We start from the raw sequence: 26,260 nt of genomic DNA on the forward strand, positions 1-26,260 counted from the left end.
TGTTTATACTACACCAATGCTAGATAACCTACTGTACTGTTGTAGTGCAACATAAATGTTCAAAGTAAGAACCCAGAAATTTTGTGCATGATGCAGCATTGCTGTTTGGCTACTCTTATCACTGTTACACAATAGTAACTGAAGCAGACTGTAACTGGTCTCCTGCTGCATTCCATAACAGACTCAAATGTGTGACACTAAAATCATCAAAACGATTCTTTGTTGGTCTTCAGACTTAAAGTCAGAAAGTTGGACACAATTCTGTGCAGAAATATCATGTGCGTTATCTTATGTCATTTCCCACCTTGGTAGCTCAGTAGTGGCCCATTTTCTACTTCTTATCCCCACGTTCAACTGGAACTACAGTTGGGCAACAAAATAAAGCCAGAGGAGCTTTAGTGATCCTTGCCATTGTTTCTCTACGTTTTTTGGAACTCTGCTGGATGGATTTACTTTGTTCTTTCAACAGATATTTCCTCATTTGATGTTTTGATGTTGGTGCTAAAGAGTGCTGTCCAACACATAGTGACCCCTTGTATCCCAAGGATAGAGGCACTGCCACGAACATCAGTCTTGAAATGTTTCATCATAGGTTGAAGGTGGTCAGTGGTTGAACAAAGACATAAGTGCCAGCTACAGCACGTAGTTATTTCAGCTTTGAAACATAACTTCTCCTGCTGCCTTAAAACTGTGAGATAACTGCATTCTGATTAAGTCATCAGTTCAGTCATCTTTTGAGTTGTGAAAGTGTAAAACTAAGCATTAAATTAACTTAGTTAAACAGGTTCAATCAACGTCAGTCAGTTGAATCAAGTAGTCTCATAGACAATGGTTAGAGACAGACTTGCTTAGCTTTTATTTTTTCTGAGTTTAAATAGTTAGTTCTTTATTTAGCATTGAGAACCTCTGGCATCAGCCGCTGAAGTCATGTTTGACCAGAATTGGTACAAAAACAACCTGTGAGGCTGCTCCCAGTTATACTGAGATAAATTTTAAGACTACAGGTGCAGGGATTGAATTCAGTACTAATCTTTGTCATTATTTGGGAAATTACTGAAAGAAACAACCATAGCTTAATTCAATACGTAGTGAAGAAACTCAGCAAGTTTCCACCATGTCTGTTTTCTCAAACTACTAAAAGCAAAAGTCCCTGGGGAATTGCAACTCTCCAATAATGCATCCTGGGAAATCTGCCTACATCCTGTTTTTTTTAAATAAATGTAATTAAATGAATTGCGTAAACTCTCAATTGTTGATTCATTCAGGTCCTTATTTTAAGTCAAAATACCTCAGGTTATAAGATGTTTTTAAGTTCCAAAGTGGTCTGAAAATATAACGAGACATTTTAAGTTTATTTCAATAGAAATGAGCAAAAACTTGTATATTTCCATTAAGTAAACCTGAAAAGACAAGCTGTGGTGGAACCAGTGACAGAAGATGGACATGGTATAGATTAGCTGTACGATTATGCTCTGTGTAAATACATATATATATCTGTCTTGTGTACAGTCTTGGGTGTACAGTGCACAATATAACAATTTCAATAACAAATATTTTTGCAAGCACATAAATTATCATGTAGCTTTATTTTAATGAAAAACTATCACACTTTGACGCAAAGAAAATAGAAGTATCAAATTGAAAAATGGTTAAATCCATTTTTCCTTTGGTATTTCCTTTTAAGCCTTTTTTGTTTTTAATATTGAGCAACAGGGAATAACGCAGTCTTGAGAGGACTGTCAGTGTGTGTCTGAGGTGTTTAGGACCAAATACAACAACCTCAGTTTTGTCTGAATTTAAATGAAGGAAATTACAAGTCCTCCAGGCCTTTGTCCTTCAGACATGTCTGGAGTTTGACTAGCTGATTGCTTTCATTTTGGTTTATAGATAAATAGAACTAGGTGTCATCTGTATAACAATAGAAATTTACACAGTGCTTCCTAATAATATTGCCTAACAGGAGCATGTACAAAGTAAATTGTATTGGTCCTTACACAAAACTTAAAACTTTGGTGTAAGTGAAAGAATCATCATTAACGTGAACAAACTAGAATCTGTCTGATAAATATGATTTAAACCAGTTTAGTGCAGTTCCTTCAATTCTAATAACATGTCCCAGTCTCTGTAATAAGATGCTGTGATCAACTGTATTAAATGCAGTATTGAGGTCCAGCAGAAAAAGTACAGAAACTAGTCCACTGTTTAAGGCTATTAGAAGATCATTAGAGACTTCCACCAGTGTTGTTTCTGTATTATGATGCATTCTAAATCCTGACTGAAACTCTTTAAACAAACCACTTCTGTGCCAATGGTCACATAATTGACTTGCAACAGCTTTTTCAAGAATTTTAGAAATAAAAAGGAGAGTTAGATATGGGTCTATAGTTGGCTAAAACACATGGATCTAGAGTAAGCTTTTTGAGAAGCTGTTTTAAAAGCCTGCAGTATGTAGCAGGTTACTATGGAGAACTTGATGATGTCTAATTCTGTAGTGCTAATTGAAGGAAAGGTGTCCTTGAACATTCTGGTGGGGATGGGGTCTAACAGACATGTTGCTGGTTTAGAAGAAGAATTGACTATCGATGAGAAAACTACAACTAAATGGACTGCTGACCATGATATGTTTGGTTAGCCAGCCAACTCGCCTGACTTGAAGCCCATAGAACCTCAAATGGGGTATTGTTGAGGAAGATGAGAAACGCCCAACCAAAAATACAGATGAGCAGAAGGCCTCTATACACCAATAACACCTCAGCAGTGCCACAGGCTCATCATCTCTATGCCACACTGCATTGATGCAGTAAAGGAGCCCCAAACATCCTTTTTTTTTGTTATTTAAATTGACTTTAGGATATATTCTAGTAATTTGGAATTCTTGATTTCAGATTTTCATGAGATTTTAGTCAGAACAAGCACAATTCTAACAAAAAAAGACTTGAAATATATAATTTAACTCTGACTTTTTTGGGTTGCGCTGGTGTCGTGACGAGCCACTCTGCTGTTTGTGTGTGCAGGTGCTGGGGATTCACCTGAACAAGTGGCGGCTGGATGTGAAGCTCGGTATTTACGTCCTCATCCTGTATGCAGTTTTCCTCTGCTTCTCCATCATGATAGAATACAACGTCTTCACTTTTGTCAACCTGCCCATGTGCATGGAGGAGTAGAGCACAGCAGCATGCCTCGAATACCAAAACCTCAACGCTCCCATGGCAACCCTCGGTTTTTTTCTTCAATAATAATGGACCTATCTGCAGACTGTTTTTCTCCTCCCTTCCACTCTATTCTTTGTAATCCTTTCGTTCCAAATATGAATCCAATTTCTTTGTGAGGCGGTACGCTGCAAGTGTGGACTCCATTCAATGTCTCTAATTTGTCCCCTGGCAACACAGTGCCGGTCCTTAATGCCCATTATTTTGGGCATTGCCTATTACTGCAGTAAAGTCTTTAGTTCCTCCTTGCGCCTGTTAACTTTCTACCCATCTAGCATGCCTTTAAATGTTGGGGACCTCCAGAATCAAAAGTGCCCCTGTTGATTGTTGGTGTGTTTTTACTGTTCACATTGTAGATTTCCACACACCTTTTCAAAAGGCTTTCCACAAACCAAACCAGAGCCTGTCAAGAGAAAAAACCTACCAAAAACTCTTATTCTCATCAAAACCCTCACATAGAGATAACCCTCCTTAATGTCATTCCTGAAAGAATCACCAAGTTACCCCAGTGCCCAAAGAAACAAGTACACTCCTTTTTCCCCTTTTGACCCCCCCTGTAAGAGGGTCTTGTCCTTGGCAGCTCTTCTTCTCTTGCTTGGACCTGACTCCCCTGGCATGGCCTTTGGCATCAGGGGGCAGACACTGTTAGTGCTTCATTTCAATCACCCTGTGCAACTGCTGACCCTCATCTGTTTCATCAACTCTGCTTTGTTTTCTTTAAGAAAAATGACCTTTTTTCAGGACATTTAGTGTCAAGATGTGTCACAGTCCACATCAGTTGACTGTGAGAGTGTTATGCATATGCAGCACTGCACAATGTAAATTTGTAAACACTTTTTTTAAATTTATTTTTTCAAAACAAGGTTTTGTCTAGTATGAAATATGGAGTAGAACTTATATAAATATCAGACATTGCTTGTTTTTCACTGAAACAAATTGCACATGGAAATGCTTTTCTTGCTTTGTGCTGTAAGGAGATTTGACCACTGAGAGGGGTATGTGGCTGATGATGGCGATTCCACTGCGGTAATTTTTTTGTTCAGCAAAAGGTCATTCCATTTGTCCCTCTGCACAAGTTCAGAAAAAAAATACTGGCTCCACATCTGTGGGATGCATCTAATCTTTCTCATCATCAGGTGACTTGTTCTCACTTTGAGACAGCAGCATCACAAAGGTAGTTGTTCAAAAAATGCAAAGAAACCAGACGGTTTTCAACACTGACTGCTTTAACACTCTCTGGCCAGTAGGGGCTACTGCAGCTCCTCGAGCCGGGGCAGGGTGGCGACACAGCCGTCGGTTATCAGGGAAACTCGAAGATGGACAACTCCAAGAGGTGGAGATGGTGATGATCTCTTGATCTTGAGTTACATGTAGATATTGCACTTTAACAGCCGTCCTCTCATTCTGAATCAACTAGTGCTTCCTTCTGTGCGTGTGTATTTTCAGTGTATATGTGTCCGTGTGACTGTATGTGTGTGCAAGAGATCATTGTGTGCGTTTGTACGTGCTCAGTGTGGGCCCACACTACGATTCTCACTCTGGGCTCTGGACTGTCAAACAGACTGAAACAACATGAGCACACCCGCCTCTTGTCTGCAGTGCATGCTGGGACTTTAAACGCAGCTCCTCCACAGCACAGCAAAAGCTGTGGGCTTCTGGGCGTCCCAATGAATACCGCCCCACCCACTTTACAAAAATCGGCAGCTACGAGCTACACTGCAATCCAGACATTTTGACATCATGCAAAAATGCCTGTGAGGAGTCCACAACATGAGTTGAGAGACTAAAAACGAACATGTGTGGAGAGTGTTTAATTGTTGAAAATATTCCTGTGCCACACCGCTGGCAGCAGGCACTTGTATATGCAATCATCAGTGTAAAGAATTTGTGACAGAAGGCCCCTGCAAGGTTGCCATATAAAGGCAGGGGATCCCGTGGAGATGTGATGTCAGTTTGTCTAGTAGTACTTAATGTGTGAGCTCACAGGTGTGTGTTTGTGACAGCTGAGGAACTGGGTGCAAAGGATGGACGTTTTTCTGGAGCAGAGGCTTTGATGGATGTCTGATTTCTCCTCCTACACACACACTCCTGTTTCATCGCTCTCTACTCTTGCACAAGGGCATTAACTGTTCACCACCCGAGCAGAGGGGCAGCACGGAAGGCAGGGTGGATGAATGGATGGCTTTCCTCATCTACCCGCAAGACTTTTTTTCTTTTTTTCAAAAGTCCTGGGTGATGGCAGACTAACAATTCAAAAAAAAAGAAAAAAAAAAAAGTCAGACCCCCTTAGAGCTGCTTAAACTCTGTCCAGTAAAAACAGTGATTTAAGTCTGTGCTTATTGGATAGAGGTGACCACACAGGGCCCACAGACTTCTTCAAACACCCTCTGAGACCCTCATACAACACCCATCCTCCAACTCAATTTTTTCAGTGGGACTTCTGTACATACATGGCCTACATTTTTGCTTTCTGTGAAGAAGGCATGTCTGTACTGTACTTGAGTTGATTCAAAATGTGCAGTGTTAAGGTTTTTGTGTGTATTTATGTCGTTGCTCTGTGTGGTCATGTCATGGTTGCTAGGCTGAAATGGTTCCACCACAGGAGAGGTTAAACACTGCTCCTCTTTTGGCACACAGAAGGAAGCGCATAGCGTCCGTTCTCACCAATTGTCTGACTCGCATCTTTGTGACTAAGTCACTTCTTTTGGAAGAGGAAAAAAAAAAAAACATAGACGTCTGATGCCATACTTGTTGTAGCTCTGCATCAATCCAGATTGTATGGAAATCCTGTGTACAAAATAAGCGCACACACTTTAGAACAAACACACAGAAATGGCAATTTAACCCGAAAGGACTGGTATGTATTTCTTTATTGAATGCGACCTGATGCACTGTGAGCTCAATGTGATGTGGGAGTTGTTTGTCAAGAATAATAAATGATGAAAAAAAATATATTTAATGTAAAGTTAATGACTATAAAACATTACTGAGGACATCTGTATAACTTATATGAATGTATTGTCTTGCTATACTGGACATATCCAACCAATGCATTTTACTGTAAAGCAATAATGTGAAGAAAAAAAATAAAATGGCAAAATAATTCCTGTACATTTGTCTCATAAGTTCTTGGATTGTTTGTGAAATACATGAATAAATGAAGCCATTTGTACATGTACTTTTTGATTCTGCTGTTTATTTCCTCTAGCATGGGCTCATAAGGTTTGAAATGATTAAAAAGGGCATTTTGCCAACTATTTTTAATGTGGTAGACAGTAACTTAAGAATAGTACCAAAGTAGATTTTTGAAGTACTTGTTTTCCTGTTTTGCTTTTTGCTAATTCTTTTCTCATGTGACCCCTTGTAGGAACGCACAGTGTATGCAGTGCTTATCTTATCACAATTTAGGCCCAAAGAGGAAAAGTTCAAATTTCCAAAATGCTCCCAAAATACACGTAGCAGACGAATGTTTTACCATCCATCCTCGCCCAGGGATAATTTAAAAACCCCTCAAGTGTGTTTATATACCTTGAATGGGACATCGTACATGTTGATGCACTACAACAGTAAAAGACTGTTTAAATTCATACATCAGTATTAATAATTTAGCAGTGTAATTTAAAATATCAGTTATAGTGGACATTTTTCTGCAGAGTTCTACTTTTTTAAAGATATTTTTGGGGCTTTTCTGCCTTTAATATAGGACAGTGAAAGAATGACAGAGAAACACAGGGAGAAGCATGGGGAAAGGACATGCAGCAAATGACTCGCTGGCTGGAATCAAACCACGACCGCAGCAGGGACTATAGCCCTGTACATGGGTCGCCTGCCCAACCTGTTGAGCTATCCAGGTGCCCCAGAGTTCTTTGACTTTTAACACCTACATTCTCTTTAAAGGTTGCATTTCAATGCAATATTTCTACTTGTAAGGGACTACATTAATGAAGCGGAACAATGTTTAAGGTTTTTTCTTTGGACAGCTGTAGGTGCTTTGCAGATTAGGGAATTTACATTTAAAACATATGATCAGCTTGTCAAGTAGTACTTTTCACCCTCATCCACTGGATAAAAGCTATCCTTCTTGTCATAGATTTACAGATATTTGCTTGAATTTGCCCTGATGACTGAACTTTTATTTTCTGAAAGATTGCAGAATAACATATTAATGCATTTGCTGTTCTGCTCCTGCTAGTTCTTGTCCAGAAACATTTTTTTTTCTTTAATTCATTCTAATTTCTTGTAAGATTTAATTAACTGAAGTGACAACGCTGGAGGACAACTTCAGACTTGCTGACTCAGTCCAGTTTTTTCTTTAAACCAAAAGCCAAATTAATCAGTCCAGCTTCAAGAGTTTTGATACACAGTAAGCAGTTTAAGATATGAAATGAATCTTTCTAGGTGAAACAACCTTAAGGTAAATTTAATGAGTTTGATGTACTCCTTATGGCTACGTTGTTGGTGCTTTGTTGTACCAGCAGTGATTAAAGTTTTCTTTTCAGGAAAAGTAGTTTATCTACCCTTTTTAAAACTCTAATATATTCTGGTCGTATCACTCTGGCTGGACTGCAAACTCAATTTTTTCATTTTGCTTGCATTGCTTTTCTTCAGTGCGGAATTCACTTTTTTTTAATTAAGCTCCAGCATCTTCCAATCAAATCAGCAGTGGGTAAATTCACACTCAGCCAGGGCCCAAAGTAATACCATGCAACAATGCCTTTAATTCTGGGATATATGTGAGATTAGATAGCAAATAAACCATCTGCCATTCGGTTGAAGCATCACTGAGAATATTCAATTGAATAAATCCCACTTATGATTTAGCTGTGGCTGCAGCAACTATTTCTCCAGGAGTGAATGATGAGTCATGGTTTATTGATCTTACTGGAAACTTGTCTTGTGTGATAATCAGGCTGTAGAGCTGTGTTTATCAAGACAAGGTGATTGCATACAATTTGTTATTTTTACTGATGGCTGGTAACACATGAAGAGCCCATTGAGGGGTGAGTGATGTGAAAATTCACGTTTTGATGGCATCATGCCTCCATTAGCCTGGACTTCCAGTTAGTAGCACCAGTAGGGGGCAATGTCGCAACAGGATTCATAACCCAGTGTCGTCAACAAACTTTGTTGCAGCTCAGGATGAACTGCTATGGAGGTTTTTCACCCAAGTGAATAAGATTCTTGTACTCTGTGATCCAAAGTTTAAAATATCAAAGCGTGGCAAAGTCAAATCCTGAGTGGAATAAATGTCTTCTGTATGGTTTCATGCACACTAAAACATACAGCACATAATTTGTTAATGATCGATGTCCATGCAGTTCATCAACGAGACAGGCAACCATCTGGGTTGGTGCAGGCTACTGGTGCTTCTCCCTAATGAGCCACCCTCATGGCTACCATGCTGCAGTTAACAAGCTTCTCTGTCAGCTGTGATCTTGTGCACTGATGAGTTTCTTCTCTGCCCCCTAACAAGCCCGTTTGGGCAGCTACTGCATGTCTCCTGTGAACGCTGGCTTAGCTCTCCTCCACCATTTGTTGTGCCACATTTAGACAAGGCCCACACATCCTGCCCTTGACATATACAGCACTGTAATCCTGCTTTGAAAAGTTGTTTATCTGTTCAGCCACCACCTCCACAGTTATAGTTTGGGGACATTTTCTTTCCTTGTTTGTGCCTTGCCAGTATTTTTGACACCACTTTGCTGTTTGGGTAAATTGCTGTGCTGTAGTGATGGATGGTGAGCAAACTGGGTTGCTGCAGCTTGCTGCAGTCCTTCATAATCATCTGGTGCTGCAAAACACAAGGTGTTGTGGGTTGCATCCTTAACTATTGGCTTGTTTTGGATTCCTCAGTGGACTTGTAGAATCAGCAGATGACATTTGGCTATGTGTTTTTGCTTAAAGTGTTCGTGCACCCAAATGACACACAAGGTTTTCCTCAACTTCATAGTGTGATGTAGCAGTCATGCTGATAGCATTGGCTTTATTTGTCCAGGTTTTGAAAGATCATCTCTGATATTCTGTCTCTGTGCCTGCAGTAGCATCTCTTCACTTATCTCTCACCACTCTCACCTATTGTCATAGTCCTATTTACAAAAAAAATCCTGATCAAAACATGACTAGTATTTTATCAAGAAACATGTAGTATCTCCCTGTTTGGGATCATGTTGCTGTTGACTGTCATTTGACTGACCTCCGTTTGTTAGGCTGGTGACATGTGACTCTAAAAGCTTTCGTTTCTGCACACGACTGCAGCAAAGACCGTAGACCATGAGGATCCAAGCAAAGTAAGATTTACAAGGGATCTTAAGTCATTGATAGTATGTTGTAGTACATACTTTAATTTGTGTACATTCAGATCTTTTTTTAAAGACAGTTTTGTGATGTGTACTCTCATACTGGTCTTGTCATGTGTGCGGAATTCTGTTGGTTTTCCTGACTTTGTCACTCGCACTTATTCCTTGACTAACCCATGTCCCTGTCAGTCAGTCACAACACTAAAAATCCATGGTTGGGTCAATTCAAATCTGAAAGCTAACAGTCCACAGTCCTTAGTTGTTCATTTCTATGGTGCTCCATTAGCACCATGTGACCTTTCCCTGGTATTTAAACCATCTGTAAACTTTACAACTCGATAAAATTAAAATAAACTGAATATTAATGAGGACAGTGACATTATCAGTGTAACATGCGGTCACTGGCTATTTAGGGTCTTTCATATTTTAGCAACCCACTGTATAATTAAGCCACTTTTAAGATAGCCCAAAAATCAAACTATAAACTCAGAGGACAGTCAGCCATATCCACAACTAACAGCAAGACTTTCTACCACTCTGCACGCTCAGCTTTCATTTATGCTTATCTGTTTATGACAGCTCCCACAGTCTGTTCCCCTGTGCATTGTGGCTCAGTGATTAATCCATTCTGCACATGCTGTACAGTTCATGAAGGTAACACAATACACTCTTATCTATGTATGTATGAATATTAAGTAGTTGGGCCCGGTGAAGCCTGTAGTGTGCAATGAAGACTGATAGTTCTGATAGAACCATGTGGAAAAATCAGCTAATGATGAGTCATGCACTGAACCCTTTTAATCAAGGTTAGAGTCAGGATGTGTAGTGTAGTATAGATCACTAAGTGTTATGGACCTTTGTTGGGCCATTCCACTGACATTTATCATTACAGAACACATTAGTGTTGGAAACAGCCCAAGGTTTGCATTTACAGGCTGAAATATAGATTGTTATAGAACCAAGTATAATGTTAAATTAAAGCAGTAACAGTGATTCTTGTTTTAATTAATTTCATTTGGTCTCTCTTTTTTTGCTTTTTTCCCCCTTCTCATTGCTCTTGCATCTCCGTCACATTTAAAAAAATAAAAAATAAAATATATATTTAAAATGTGATACATTTGCACATCATTTGTATGTGGCCTAATGCTACACCATCTCCACGGTGCTCAGCTCCACATTGCTACAGCAGTGTTCGACTTGTGCTAATTGCTTGCTCCTGAATCCACTGATTGATTATGTGCTGCATCATAATTATTGTTTTTTTTCGCCACGTAGTGCAGTGCAATAGCCTGTAAATACAACAATGACATGTTCGCCACATAAAGATGGTATCGCACACATGTCAGCCAATAGAGAAGCAACATTAGCATTCATTTAGAGTTGCCTTTCTGGCCACATGAAATGTCAAGTGGTTCAATATCCACTGTAATTTTAACTTAGTTTTGGTTTCCATGAACTCCTGAGAGAAATACCTCTCTGCAGCAAAATGCCCTGTGTGCTTACAGAGTGGCGTTAGAGAGTAGATTTTTGTAGGAAGGCTCTGTGCCCATTCAGCATGAGGGGGCATGTACTCCCCCTAATTTTTGAGGTTGGTTTACTACAGAAATTGCTACAATGTTGTAATGATTAAATTTAAAATCCAAAGGTGGGTACACCCTGTGCTGATATTAATTAAATGTCAAATACGTCTAACTTTCATCAACAGCAAAGTATTTGCTTTGATGCCAAATTAAAAAAGAACACGTCATCCCTCTATCCTTCCATTATTTGTGCACCGCTTAACCCTACAATTAGAATCACCAATTAACCTCAACATGTTTTTGTACGGGCAGCAAGGTGGCTCGGTGGTTAGCACTGTTGCCTCGCAGCAAGAAGGTCGCCAGTTCGCGTCCCGGTGAGGACACCCAGGATCTTTCTGCGTGGAGTTTGCATGTTCTCCCCGTGCAGCGTGGGTTCTCTCCAGGTTCTCCAGCTTCCTCCCACACAGTCCAAAAACATGTTGAGGTTAATTGGTGATTCTAAATTGTCCGTAGGTGTGAATGTGAGTGTGCTTGGTTGTCTGTCTCTAAGTGTGGCCCTGTGATAGACTGGTTACCTGTCCAGGTGAACCTGCCTTCACCCTGAGTCGGCTGGGATAGGCTCCAGCTCCCCCGCGACCCTAGTGAGGATTAAGCGGTGCAGGATGATGATGGATGTTTTTGGACTGTGGGAGGAAGCCGGGAGAACATGCAAACTCCACTAACGGTTTAGATTTATTATATTTTAAATAGAGCCCCGACCCGAAAAGTGTTCTGTTGAATAGTCCTGGCCAATTTCATGCCAAACATGTCTCCCCAAAATTCATTTCTTTTATTCTTTTTATTTTACTGATCAAACTTTCATCTTGCAGTTTAGCGTCACAAAGAAAGCAGGGGTTTTATTTTTCCTGGGTGCCATCCATAGAAGTCGATGTTAGGTATTGTCCTTGACACTGCCTGAGAGGTCACAGAAATGTTGATATCCACTGATAAACCCTGTGCCAAGTCTGAAGCACCTGCCGCTCTGTTTTTCAAAGACACATTCTACAAGTAACACATTGTCTGTGACATCTTCCTGTATCCTTTTTCCATTGTTGTGATGTCCCACAATCTGGTCTTTCAGTTCATCTGGCAATTCTTTTCCATATGAAGCCACCATGCACATAGACACACCAATAGGTTCAAACTGAGAAAGTTCTTGTGCTTACAGCTCATTTAATGACCATGATAGTGCAGTTAGACTGATTGGAACTCACAGGTGTACTGTGATGACATTTTTAAAAAATTCAATTCAGTTCAATTCAATTCAATTCAATTCAATTCAATTCAATTCAATTCAATTCACTTCAATTCAATTCAATTCAATTCAATTCAATTTTATTTGTATAGCACAGTTTACAACACATGTTATCACACAGCGCTTAACATAGTAAGGTATAGACCCCAACAATCCAAAGTAGCCTTTGGATTCCCTCTGAGAAAGCGGTTGGCAACGGTGGGAAGGAACCAAAATCCCCCCCATAGGGAGGGGAAAAAAACCTCTGGCAGAACCAGGATCAGGGAGGGAGGCCATCTATCTGGACCGGTTGGGTGAGAGTGGGGATGAGGGGGTGGGGACAACAGGATAGCAGATGGAGAGCAAGCAATAGAACAGAACAATAAATATGAATATAAGCGTTTTGGGGGTCGGTGAGGCCAGCGGCTGCAGGTCAGAGACGTGAAGCTCCGGATCCAGAGACGTCTGCAGAAAGAACAAGCACAGGACCTCGGGGGAAACACAGAGTTAGTGATATGTAATGGTGGTAATAACTACATGGAAGAGAGGAGAGTAGAGGAGAGGAGATGAGCTCAGTACATCACTGGAAACCTGAGCATCCCTAACTATCAGCTTTATTAAAGAGGAAAGTTTTAAGCCAAACCTTAAAAGTAGAGAGAGTGTCTGCCTTTTAAAAATTTGTTTGTCAGTGATCGCAGCTGTCAAAGGAATATTCAGTCGTGTTGCATTTAGTTTCTACTTTGGGGCCTGTATTGTCAATATAGACATTTTAAAGTATTTGGTTTTGATTGTTTATAAGAGGAAATACTATTCAACTTAAAAATAATGCAATCGTTGAAATGTGACGTACAACTTTAAATCAATTGACATCTAAGCGAGATTGCATGAGGCTGCACTCAGTTCTTTTGTATTTTCTGTAACCGTTAGCCTCCACATTGTTTTGTATACGCTCGGCATTATGGTAAGAAACTTGTGCGTTCTTGTGAAACTTATGTGTCTTTGTCACAAAAAACAAACAAACATGCATTGTAGTTCTTTCAAAGATTTATTGTAGGTCTTCTGGAAATATGACAAAATCTGCTGAGTAAAAAAAATATACAAACAGAGATGTTCATATTTAAACAAAATCAAAACTGAACAGCAGAGAATTTGTGTTCATGTACATTTTTGACCCGACGGATTTTGTGGTTTTTCAGAAGACCTATAATAAATTGAAGAATGAACTAAAATGTATGCTTGATATTTTTTGTGATAAAGACGTATGGGTTTTAGTGTGTCCATCATTGAAAAGTCAGAGTAATCGGAGTCACTGGAAACTCAAATCAAAATAACAATTTGATCCAGGGTTTTTTTTTTATTTTTTATATAATTTTTGGTTTAGTTAATTTGATTGCAGAATTTTCAATACTTAGATGCTGATCCTGACAGCATCAAATGACAAATGACCAACCTGTTTCAATGTCAGACACTGATCACAGAAAGCACCTATTATTTTCTTATTGGAATTATTTTATTTCTTTGTTATTGTTTCTTTATTTATGTAACTGAACACAGTCAAAAACTGGGATAATTGTTTAATCTCCTATGATATTTAAACATTTTATTAAATGCGCGTTTAAAGCAGTTTACATCTTTAACTTGTCATCCTTGCAATAGAATATAGAGCAGGTCACACAGTGCTTGTTGCACCTCTGGAATGTAAATGAATAAATTTAGCAATTTGTTCTTTTGTCTGGCATTAGAAAGAGAAATGTGAATGGGATTAATATTACAGGTATAGTCTTCAGGAAATGTAACTCTAATTTTTAGTCAAGAATGGGACTCTTGCAGATAGATGTAAATATGCAATTTTTTTTTTCCAAATGCTGAAGAAATGTTGTTATCCAAAATGCATTTTGTCTCATTTGCATTTAGCATCATTCCGCTTGACTGAAGGTCCTTGTTTGTTGTACAGTGGACAATAAATACACTGAAGTTGTGTGATGGAGTCAGTGAGTGATTTCCCTGTAGATTACTGTGCACAGTGGACTGTGCAGCTGAAAGACTTTGTAACCACCAAAGTGATTATGACATGAAAACGGAGACATTTACTATCAAGTGTGAAATACAGAGAGCAACCAGGTGAAGAAACTGAGTGCACAAACTCCTGCAAGTCAGCAAACAGAAAAATGGTCAACAGTGAATTCTAATCCTGGCAATACCACCTTCATCTTATTGGTTCTGCGTTTAATTAGTTGAGACTGAGTGCTTCAGGAACACATGGATACATAGTAAATCAGATGCAGGGAGAGAAAAGCACTTTTAACGACTTATTACACATGGAGAGAGCACAATTACATTCCTGATGTGCAGCCCTGGTGATTTATGGATGACTCCCTTGCTCAGAGGGTCTCCAAAAGGGGATCCGTTGTAAAAGCAACCACAGGTAATTTATTCTATTCCCAAGTTTGCCATTTACTTTTTCCCCTTCAACCACCTAGGCTGACAAGATTTATTCAAACAATAGTGGCATTACGCTGTAAGCATAACAATGAGAAAAAAAAGATTTGGTCTTAGTCACGAATATAAAGGTTCTAACTGGTACACGATTCTGCAGCTCATATTTATACAATCGGACATTTTTAATTAAACGTAGGACTTGTTTCTCAATTCCCATTTTCTAATGGGGACAAAAAAACAACAACAACAACAACAACAACAAAACTTTTGCTGAATTTACTGTTTAGGTGGCATAAGAGAGATTTAATAATGTGAGTTGCAGCAGATAGCAGAGCAGGCTGTCATCTGTCAACATAAGCACCAATTTTTCAGCTGTGTTGTCACCTAACGATGCTGCATCTTGAGTGTTAACATTTTTTTGGAAGTACCAGTGTCATTTCGACATTTAGAGTTAGAGCGTATTTTCATATAACAAATCATTTTGCGTTGCATAAGGTGTGTAATTATATTTTGTTATCTACTTGTTTATGTTGAATGATGTCAAACCCAGATAACTGCTGTCCCTGCTAACAAGGATGCTCTAAATATAGAGCCCTGGATATGACAGTGAAGTCTGCAAGGTGACAAGGATTATCTATTAGGGTTGAGCTAAACTGTATGGATTCCTGTGGGTAATAAATGATTGACAGTAAGCAATAATGTGACATGTGCAGTTATGTGAAAACAGAGCATTTAGCCAAACTGAAAAAACAGATGTGTAATGATGTGACAATGGCCCGTGATTGCAGAAGAAAACTGTCTTAATGCAGTAGTTCAAAGTTGAACTAGAGAGGCCTGTAAACTCTGATAGATGTTTACTACCATGAAGAGTTCAGGTACTGCTGATGTACATCAGAGAATAGTTCACATCAAGTAGAATGAAAAGCAAAACGCAAAGCTGCACATAGAATGCTATTACCTCAACAAAATCAAAACAATCACATCAGTTCTATAATATGGTATCCTCAAACTCTTACAGTTACCCCATGAGATGTCACCATTCCTTTATCCTCCTTTGTACTCTGCAGTGAAATTGATGTTCTCATAAATGTCAGTGCTAAATCACACTGGACACATGTTGTGGAAGTGCGCATATTTCGGATCAATGTTAAAATAAGTTCACCTTTTGCTGCTTGCCTGGCTGAAAATCAGGGGAGTGTGTGTTGCTTCGGCTTGTGCTTCCAACTGGAAACAATAGCATTGTTTTGTAAAGAGTTGCACTTACACTCATGTCTGAGAAAAAAATATGGTTGTCTTGAGGTTAGTTAAAGCCTGTTTTGTTGTCTGACCACATATGTTTTTCCTTCGATCTCTTTACAGAGGTATCATCATGTTCCCAGTTTCCACTAATTAACTCGATGAGTTTAATATCATTAGCACTGATAGGAAATATGACCAAAGCAATGAAATTAAAATCCAAGTTGCAACAAATCACAATGTTGAGATCTCCCTTTTATTAAGCTCTGATACTCTCAGCTGTTGACTCTCCAGCAACAGCAAAGACATGAATAAAAAACATGAAACATCATAAATTGTTACATAAATAATTTTGGATAGTCAACAGACAGCAGTAGAGCTCTTTCATAACCATGAAGTTGAAGGTGAAGAATTCAACAATAGGAAATGCCTCGCAAATACCAGCAACAGTTACACAATGTCAACATTTTTCATTTCATTCATTAGCTTTATTGGTGGAGAGTTTCTGTAAGACAGGAGCTGAATTGAAAACAGATAACCAGAATGAACTGGATGCGCTCCATGCCTCAGAAATATTTAATACTCCACCATCTTGAACAATCAATATGTTTCTGTAGGGAGATTCCAGGAGAAGAGACTGGCAGTTTGTACGGATAGTATAAGCCTCAAACTGATCCGACTCGCTCACTTTAATGCGCGGCTGTTTGATGAGCTTAAAACAACAACATAGTGGGCATGAAAAATGAATTCAGCCTTTCTCTGTTTATTTTCAGTCTCTTGTAGTTGTGAAATTTCTTTTTTTGAATTTGTGTATTTTGCAAAAATCATCCTAGCTTGTAATCAAGAAAATATTGTCCAACTTGTAGCAGTTTACAAACAAACAACAATTCTAGGTATATGCAGTGCTTAAAAAAATGTATTAGACCAACACCCAAGGTAAGGTTTATGCCACTGCTCCCCTAAATTAACAATTAACAATGCTGGTAATTACAATATTTTTCTCTGCTTCTGTAATGGTTAATATACCAGTATGTAGAAGCTTTTTAACCAAAATGATATTTTTAATCCTGGAATATATTTATTATTGTTATCCATGAATTTTCAAATTTATTGCTTCCAAAAATTTTTTTAAAAATAGTAAAGCACATTTTTATATCTTCATTAAGATGTCAAATTATAGTTATTTACAAATTTTATGCGACACCTCAAGATTTTCAGTACCAGAGCCAGAAGGAAGACCACTGCTGATCTTCAGGTGGAGATGAATGCTTCTATATCAGAGTCTGAGAAAGTCTCCAAAGTAGCCATCAGCGGACGACTGATGGAGCAAGGCTTAAAGGGAGGAATAGCTGCTGAGAAGCCATTATTGAGGCCTGCAAACATCCATAAACACCTCAGATTTGCCAGGGAGCACAAACACTGGACTGTTGATGACTGGAAGAAGGTACTCTGGATGGACAAGTCCAAATATGAACTCTTTGGTCAGCATTGTCGTGTTTCTGTCAGCAGTAAAAGCTGGAGAACATTTTGATGTCAGATACATTGCACCCACAGTGAAACACAGTAGAGATTTTATTATGGTATGGGGTTCCATTTGGGTGTGGACAAATGAATGAAAATCAACAGTATCATGAACAAGAATATCTACCACAACATGTTAGATGTTAGTGCATCATGGACTCCCTCCTAGACTGAATCTGATTGGTCTTGGGTTCATATACCAACAAGACAATGAGCCCAAGCATACTTCAAAGCTGTGGAGAGACTATCTGACCAAGAAAAAGAATCTGGATCACTGGAACTGATGGACTGGACAAGTCAAAGTCTGAATCCTATTGAACAAATTTGGGATGTAGTATCTTCAAAGACTGATGGCACAAACGTTTCATCTAAGTCAAGTTGTGGGAACAGCTAAAAACGTTTTGAAACTTCATAACAAAAGACTGTCGAAAACTACATAGAAACAGTGGCAGCAAGAATGCAAGTCGTTATCAAGGCCAAAGGAAGCCATACAAGATACTATGTTTTTTGGTTATTATGTGTAAAAGGGAGTAGTATTGTTTCAGTTTGTTGTTTGCCAAACAATAACATTTCTAGTTTTAAACAAGTTTATGAAAGAAGTTTTTGACAGGTAGTCTAATAAATTCTGTTTCGCACTCTCTATGCATGTATGTTGCCCATGAAGCTGGTGGAATAATTTTTGTTATCAGACACATTCATATATGTATACATATATATATATATATATATATATATGAATGAATGAATGAATGAATGAAAGTGTTCAAAATAATGGTTATTTAAGGTGAAAGTAAGAGACTCCTCCCTCTGGATTCATTCAGTCTCTTTGCGACTGTGCAGCTGACAGTTATTGGTAATTGAGTGGGGCCATTGAGGGTCTGACAGCGTGTCTCTTTGAGCTGAGATCAGCAGTTAACCTTAGTTAATCCAATGACAGTAAAGTTACTTTTCTCATGGGGCCGACCTCTCCTCCTCCCTCCACAGCTCTCAGGTCCATTAATGCAATTCTCTGTGGAAACATGAAGGCAATTGATTGGCTGAAAAAGTTCTACTTGGTAAATTATACTGGGTCAGTGCAGAGAAGATTACTGTTGACAGAAGAAAAAGAAAGCGAGTCGGAAGGCGATAATGAGAACTAGGAGGAAAAGGGAGAAACTGAGAACAGGTTCATACATTTTTATCACATTTTAAAGATAAATTCATTGCTTGCTTTGCCCAAACGTGGTGGCCTTAGGGATAAAAAATGAATGCTCCAGGAAAATCCAGAAAAAGGCTGCTAGTCTAAATATTTATGTTGTGTATGGACGCTTTCCTGCAAAGCATAACAGATGTATCTTCACAGTTTGTTGTTGTTAGGTAGCTTTCAAGGACAGCAAGGACACCAAACACTCCGTAATGTAACAAAAATTTTAGTTCATCATAGTCAACTCTATGGAAAAAGAAACCATGCTTATTATTATTTTTCAATTATATTTTTATTAAAACATCATTGGCCTCCAACATGTAAATATGTTGAATGAATGTACATAATAATAATAATAATAATAATAATAATAATAATAATAATAATAATAATGGAAATATCTTTTGCTCTTTGTTATTGTATTTCTGCATTTTATTTATTCAATTCTTTTGTGAGGCATTCTGTGGACTCTGATCTCTTCATTCTTTGACTTCAAGACTTGAGCTAGTTTAAGAGGAATGTACAGTACAGGAAACAAAAATTATCTTTCCTACATCATGTGGTTTCACTCCTGACAACCCAACATGTTTTGTCTCATTTTCAGTTATGAATAGCCGTAATCCACTTGCATCTGTTCCAAAACAATCTGAAATAACCCAAACCTCTTGTGGCGAACACACACGTATTCAGGCACACAAACGCTATAGATTTGCATGTTTGCGCTCGCACACACACACACACACACACACACACACACACACACATACACACACCCACACACACACACACACACAGTGTAAAACACGCATTTGGATGCCTGAAGTGGATGGTACAGTGGTGTGTGCCGGTGCTTTAATCAGACCTTTGGCCGTAAAGCATTACACTGACAGGGGCAGTAGCTTCAACAGAGGTCCTTTCTCAGCAGAACCAAACACAGAAGCCTCCAACCTTGCTGTAGCCCAGCACAGATAACCCCTCATCATTGACCTTTGTTAGTCTCAGCTCCTGCTCTCCATCAGTACTTCACTTGACTGGTTTGTCCTTTGGTGCTGGAATTCAGAGGAAATGCCACAGATGCACTGTCAAAATAAGTGACCTTTAAACAATACAAGATAGTCAGTGAGGGGAAACCAGCTGTCCATTTTACACAACATAACGTTACCGAGCTGTGCCGTTTGGAGATTGTCTCTTAATAAAGATTCGACTTTTAAAACATTTGAAACAAATAAAAACACAACAGCACGATAAAAACCTTTGTTCTGACTTTAAAGTCTGCACGCTGCACTCAGAGTCAAGTATAGGTTTACAGTATATTCTGACAGGCAGGTGATGCTAAAAATCTCTTTTATGGGTTTACAGCAGTTCATGTGGGCTTGACAAGAGCAGAATATCATCCTGTCATGCAGCTGATTTCTCTATCCTCCAACCCTAGAATTTTCTGTTCCAGTTTCTAATAAAGCCGAGTCCAGCGCTGGTGGTCATGTGTCGATGACATCCTGCGCTGGTGAGGGTTCATGTGGCAAACTGGTGGCATTGGGCAGCGGCTGCGTGTGGCCGACAGAGTTCTGCTGCAACTCTAGTGCCATTGCGTTCTGTGGGTGGGGAAACTCCTTTACCTGTCTGCGGTACTCCAGGAAGGTGGAAGCCTTGGTAGCAATGGCCACCACATTCTTGCCAACAAAGATGGTTGAAACACGGCTGTCCTGGAACAACACCATGTTTACACCACGTATAAGGATGGTGACCACGTTTATAGTGACCAAGCTTAGGACTGGGTACAGCATCATCTTCTGAGGTGACATGTGCTCCCCCTGCATGCTTATTTCACTGAGTGACACGCAGGGCAAGATAAGTAGCAGGATGTAGCAGTAGAAGAACATCAGGCCCTCAGCCCAGATGGGCAGGCCTGTCCGCTGGGGTTCCCACAGGTTGGCCTGGATATCCAGCAGGTCCAATAAGTCCAGAGCCACCCAGAACAGACGACTCCTCATGTCTTCCTTCTTCCGGAAAGTTCTCACATATTCCATACTATCCAGAGCCACTAGAACCAAGTATAAACCGGGCACACACACAGATAGTAGTAACGTCAAAGCCTTCCGTGCCACTGTCTCCAGACTCTTCCTGTCGGCCTTACAATTCTGGAAGACAAAGTAGAGTTTGATCTCCAGGACAAAGATGTACAGAAACCAAAGAATCATGGCATATCCTCGTCGGGCGGTGCGCACCTCAGCACCAACCCACACTGCCACGTACCGCAGCACTATGAGGAAGCATACATCCCCAACTAGCACTATAATACACACACCAATCTTCCTGGGACCCTGGTTCTGTTCCACCAGGTAGGCATCCATGAAGGCCATGCTGGTCATGATGACAATGGTGGTCAGGCACACGTGGCGTTTGTCTGGAGGCGGCAACACCATGGCGAGGGCACCTGTTGGCTCTCACTTTCAGGCCACAGCTTTCAAATGTAAAAATAAAATAGTCCAGAAGGTAAAATGTACTGTGTACACTCCAAAGCTTTAAAGTTGGAGAAAAAGGGTTATTAACGTGGTATGACAGATTTGCAAAGGCGCAACTGTCCAGCTACAGTGTGTTTAATATCAAAGTAATACGACAAGTCACTGCATTAAAGGTCTGTTATTACTGCAATGTAGCACAGCCCTGTATGAGGTCAACAAAGAGATGCTGGCAGCTGATTGCTCTCAGACCATGAGAAAACAGGAACATCACCTTGATACTCAGTGCACTTTCATTGATCCAGTTCTGCCCCTAAGCAGCAGTTACACCAAAGTCTCTACAGTTGACACACCATGACTGATCGCAATCAACATACAGTCAAAGCAATAACACTCTGATAGCAGAGTTAGTCCATAGGACATGTGATGAGATGGCGCGACACTGTGCTGTAGTGTAGGAATGTTTACAAAGGTGTTTATTTTTGTATGAGACGGTGCAGTAAGCAGTAGATATATGCACAGGTGTGCTGAAGCTCAGCGCGTATGAGGAATCCCTCTTTGGATACTCCTGTAGACGGTGGTGCAGTGTGTGTGGCTCCTTGCAGTGCTGCAGAGTGTGTTTAGGGAAATGGAGGAGAGTAGTCTGCAGTGGCCAGAGGCCCCCAGCCGCCATAAATCACAGAGACAGCAGGTCAACGGCCCATGAGGCCTTGCGTCTGAGGCCGGCTTCCCTGGGGGGAGGCTCTTACACTGGGCTGAGGATCCATCCTTTCCCCTCCTCTTGCCACGTGCCAGCCTCTCCACAGCCTAGATGAGGGAGAAATAAAGAAGAGAAGAGAGGGAGGGAGGGAGGAGGAGAAGAAGAGGGGGAAAGAAACCTGTCAGCACTACTGGGCCATATAACACAGTTTCATTGCCAACGGCCCTCTACATATGAGGAGCCAAGTAATGTGTCAGCTTGGCTCAAATATAGCCTGTTTCACTATTGATGGCACAGAATATATTGCGTAAGATCGCTCTATTGTGTGTGATGTGTCTCATGACATCTCGATGCATGGCTTAATATGCTGCCATGGCAACCCATGATTATAATATATTCAGCATATCAGGGGCCATATTACCCTGTAGCTTAATATTTTAGGAGTTAAATTAATAGAGGATTTATTACAAAAACTTGTAGAAGCCAATTTAAAAGTCTCATATAGCAGCTAACTGCTCTGCACGTCTTTTTCTTTTTTTCTGCATTACTTGGCACTACATTTCTTTTTGGGTGAGGGAAAATGGGATAAACGATGGCAGACAGTTCATTTCCTGCATATTTTCTGAGTCAGTGTGATGCAGTTTCTAGACTGAAACAAGCAAATCATGATTGCAGGATGTATGCAGCAGTATTTTTAGTCAGGGCTTAAAAGGCAATGTTATCCTAACTTCTCTTGTGGTGCAACACCAGCTCAGAAAACAAAATCACATTTCATCTATAATGTGTCTTGTTCACTGTCTGTATTCATGTATCAAACTGATATTGATAATGATAAGCTCATCTGTATTTAATTTTACATCAGTTAAAGCTCCATTTCCAGTCTCCAGTCACACTCTATTGTTGTTGAATGATATTTCAAGGTGTTTTTGTTTTGACCTATTTTGTATTCGAGCTGATGTGTGTGTTGGAGCATATGACAGGTTCAAAGAGGCTGTAAAGGCATCTGTTTAAAAAAAAAAAAAAAAAAAAAGAAAAAAAGTACAGATTCCAAGTGCTTAACTTGCCAGCAGGAGCCCACTTTGTGCACTGGACTCATCCATAAATAACAAAACATGTCTAAATATTAGCATGGAGAGAAAACAAGGCTGTGTAAAAGAAACTGTAATGTGTTAATTAAGCAAGAACATTTCCCTGAGTTCAACTTTAGTGGGCCTCACATTCAGTAGAAACAGAATTTATCTATCCTCTCCTCCTGTCACTGAATCCTTCAGGCAGAACGCAAATCACATTTGTATTTCTGTCAGCTGAAGTATGTTTCAAATTAAGATATGACTTTATCACATCAGGAAGCACTGGCAGTGGTCTTACAAACAAAGTTTGCCTAAAGCAAGTAACACTGAAAACTCCTGCATTGTGGACATCTCAAAATGTTCCATTCCAAAAAAAAAAAAGAAGAGTGCAAATAGGGTCATTTTGATGAATATACTGACTCAGAGAGGAATAAAATATAATATTTAATATTCTGTGTGCATGGCAAAACATTTGGTGTCCAGTTTCCAGCATATCACAACATGACAAACAGTCTACAATGATGCTAACAGCCCCATGATGCTGTACTTGGCATAGCAGTGGTATGAGCGGATAACTAACACCAGCATGTTCAATAATGTTGACAATGGAAACATGGTGATGCTAAGCAGAATCATTGACCATGTTTATCCCCCTAGAGTAGGATGTTGTAATGCAAAAAAACAAACATCATCCTTGTGGTGGTCGAAGGAAAGTTAGGGCAGCACCAAAGCCGTCAGGGTTCATATTCTGAACGAAGTCTTCTGGCAAGCCACTGACTCTTACAGTCTGGACCAAAGTAGTAGCCTGACTGGGCAATATCATCATTCCTAGACCGTACTGCTAGTATGGCTAACATCATCTATATTCATTTCTGAAATCCACTGACAAACATTAAGCTACCAATGACTTTTTGAATAGTTCATACATCCTTTATACAGGCTTTACAGATTAGTTCTAAATCATTAAGAAGAACAAAATTTGAATTGCCAAATTGTAAACAGCCCTATTTTCTGTTTGGTAAAAATGCAATTTATTAATCCAATAAAAAATAATCATTGGGTTTCAATAACAAATTTTCAACAATTCTAACAAACTGAAGGTCAAAGCTTAAATTTTGCCATTTTTGAAATATTTGAGGAAAACTATTTAAAAACTTTTAGTGAAACTGATTAGTTTCACTGCAAAAAGCCAATCCAGAATCCATTACAAAATCATCCACTATTATGTTTACTTTTGTAATTGAGAGACTTCTATTGGTCCCATTTTACCCAACTAAGCTCTTGGTATGAGATATTTAAGCATGCAATGAATAAACATGACTTTGTTTTCTTTACCTACAGAGTGAAATTACTGAAGCAAAATTTTGATGATTTTTTTTCTTCAGAAAATACCCCCATTGAATGCTATGAACTTCACTGGGTACACCCATAAAGGACAAAAAAAATAAAATAAAAAAAATATAAATCTGTTTTAATAGATCCTTGCAAAAAATTCCAATGGATGCATTGTAATGTCATTGGGTTATACACTTGTGTGCTGAGGAAGAAAAACAACATGTTACCTAAGAACATCTAAAATGAAGGGCTGTCAGTTTAAGCCCAGTTTATGAGCACGGCACCAGAATGAGCTTCATTTGTAATCCAAACATGGATTTGAATGCTTAAAACCTATTATGTAGAACAGGGCCTAAGTAAGAGATTAAATTCATAAGATGGTGATTAATTGACTGATTAGCAGAATGCTGTGGATCATTAATGTGGTATAAGGAAGACTGTTCCCTCATATACAGTACAGTACATCATATCATCATTTAAATGCCATCAATTATCAGAAAGATTGTTTCCTTAATGAACAGATTACCACCGGCATATCACATGAGAATGCTAAATTGGATGGTTTGAACCCCTGAGGACTTGTGACTTCAGCTGTGAAACATGGATCCCAAGATGTCACTGGCATGGTTTGGTGCTACACATGCACCCTGTAAAACATGAAGCTGATAAACTTTGACATTATTTGATGATTATTGATCCTTTCTGTCTTATGCTGTTGAAACTGCCTTTGTCTGTTGGGAACAAAAGTGTGCTGTACTGTTTCACAAGTTCTGTTCAGCATTTGTAACATACAACTCAAGGCTGAAGAATATCCCAGATGTTAATGCAGAATTACAAAAAAAGATAGAAAAAAACGTCTACTGATATTCATTTTGACAGCTGTGATGACTATCATTTCACATCTTTGCTTCACTTTTTTTTCCGTGTGTTTAGCACTCTTTAACTCTCCTTGCAGGCTTCGATTACTGTGTATTAATTATGGTGTGCTATAAATAGGGAACATGGAGGGCTATAAACTGACAGGATAACATTTCTTCGCAGAGGAAGGCTATTATTGTGTCTGTGGTCCAGGCCATTATCTCTCTAAACAGCCAGAGCTTCCTTGTCAGGCACTTATTTTAACAGTTAGCCTCCCTGACTGGCCTCAGGCTTCCACATGGATCACAACGAGGATGAAGGTTTGGGACAGCAAGTTGCTTTAGTGCGACTTTTTGTGGTTTGTTTTTTGAATTGTTCTAAAAAGGAGTGGTGTTCAGTTTGAGCCGAAGAACAAAGCAGTCTGTGTAACTGGAAGAACAGTTTGGCACAGGATTCCTTTAATCTCTATTATATTTAAAAAAAAAAAAAAAAAAAAANGTCTGATTCTTCCAGCGGCAGCACTCGGTCGTGATGTCGTACTGTTTGGAGCGACAGCACCGGTGGTTTGGGGATCTCTTTTCCTGAATCTTCCATTTTCCTGGGTCATTATCGAGAAGACAACACAGCTGCTTGTCCTTATCAAAAGCCGCTGTAAAAAAAAAAAAAAAAAATGATCAAGACCGTATGCATTATTTAAATGTTGCTGTTTCGAGGTGCTGCTTTTAAATATGAGCATCAAAAACAGTTTCTTTTTAAGCACTAAGTTAACTAAATTACTTGTGTTCTTGCTTGATTGATGTTTGTCTTTTTTGACACAGGCTCAGAGCTTAAGAATAGACAGTCTTTTAAGCTCCAAGAAGCTTTTCTTTTAACACTGAGGTATTCTGACACTTCACACGCCTTGTGAAGGTTGCGAGCAAGCACTTCTTTACAGCGGCTAAATCATTTCATCCTGCAGTTGTATGTTCTGTTACTTGTAGGCTAGTGAAGTGCCATGTTTATGCTTCTGGGAAACTGTGTTGTTATGCATTAATATATAGTACCAGTTTTGTTTTCTTGCATCGCTTCCAGTCTGCCTTCTCCGTCCTTAACACCCAAAGGATGATCAAATATTTACATCAATGTCAGCAACACTGCCGGGAGACAGCGTTAGTCTCCAGA

The 26,260-nt window shown here is 39.3% G+C and overlaps 2 protein-coding genes and 1 long non-coding RNA gene across 3 annotated transcripts in view; 1 reads left to right on the forward strand and 2 right to left on the reverse strand.

Annotated features, from left to right (window-relative positions):
- Nucleotides 1-6,387, forward strand: part of slc24a4b (solute carrier family 24 member 4b) — a 37,821-nt gene extending 31,434 nt beyond the window's left edge. The window contains exon 17 of the mRNA XM_008276744.1: nucleotides 3,015-6,387. Coding sequence (XP_008274966.1) covers nucleotides 3,015-3,164 — 150 coding nt within the window. The 3' untranslated portion in view covers nucleotides 3,165-6,387. The remainder of the gene's footprint in view (nucleotides 1-3,014) is intronic.
- Nucleotides 135-17,259, reverse strand: LOC103353656 (uncharacterized). Its single transcript, XR_520014.1, has 3 exons — nucleotides 17,178-17,259; nucleotides 690-699; nucleotides 135-148 (listed from the first exon to the last, which is right to left on the reverse strand). It is a non-coding gene; the product is annotated as an uncharacterized LOC103353656 (long non-coding RNA).
- Nucleotides 17,260-20,155: 2,896 nt separating this feature from the next.
- tmem121ab (transmembrane protein 121Ab) lies at nucleotides 20,156-21,100 on the reverse strand. The gene has a single exon (XM_008276745.1). It carries the CDS (start codon nucleotides 21,098-21,100, stop codon nucleotides 20,156-20,158), a length of 945 nt encoding a protein of 314 aa, XP_008274967.1.
- Nucleotides 21,101-26,260: the final 5,160 nt, after the last annotated feature.

This window comes from Stegastes partitus, unplaced genomic scaffold (genome assembly GCF_000690725.1).
Source record: "Stegastes partitus isolate 25-593 unplaced genomic scaffold, Stegastes_partitus-1.0.2 Scaffold80, whole genome shotgun sequence".
Lineage (NCBI taxonomy): Eukaryota > Metazoa > Chordata > Actinopteri > Pomacentridae > Stegastes > Stegastes partitus.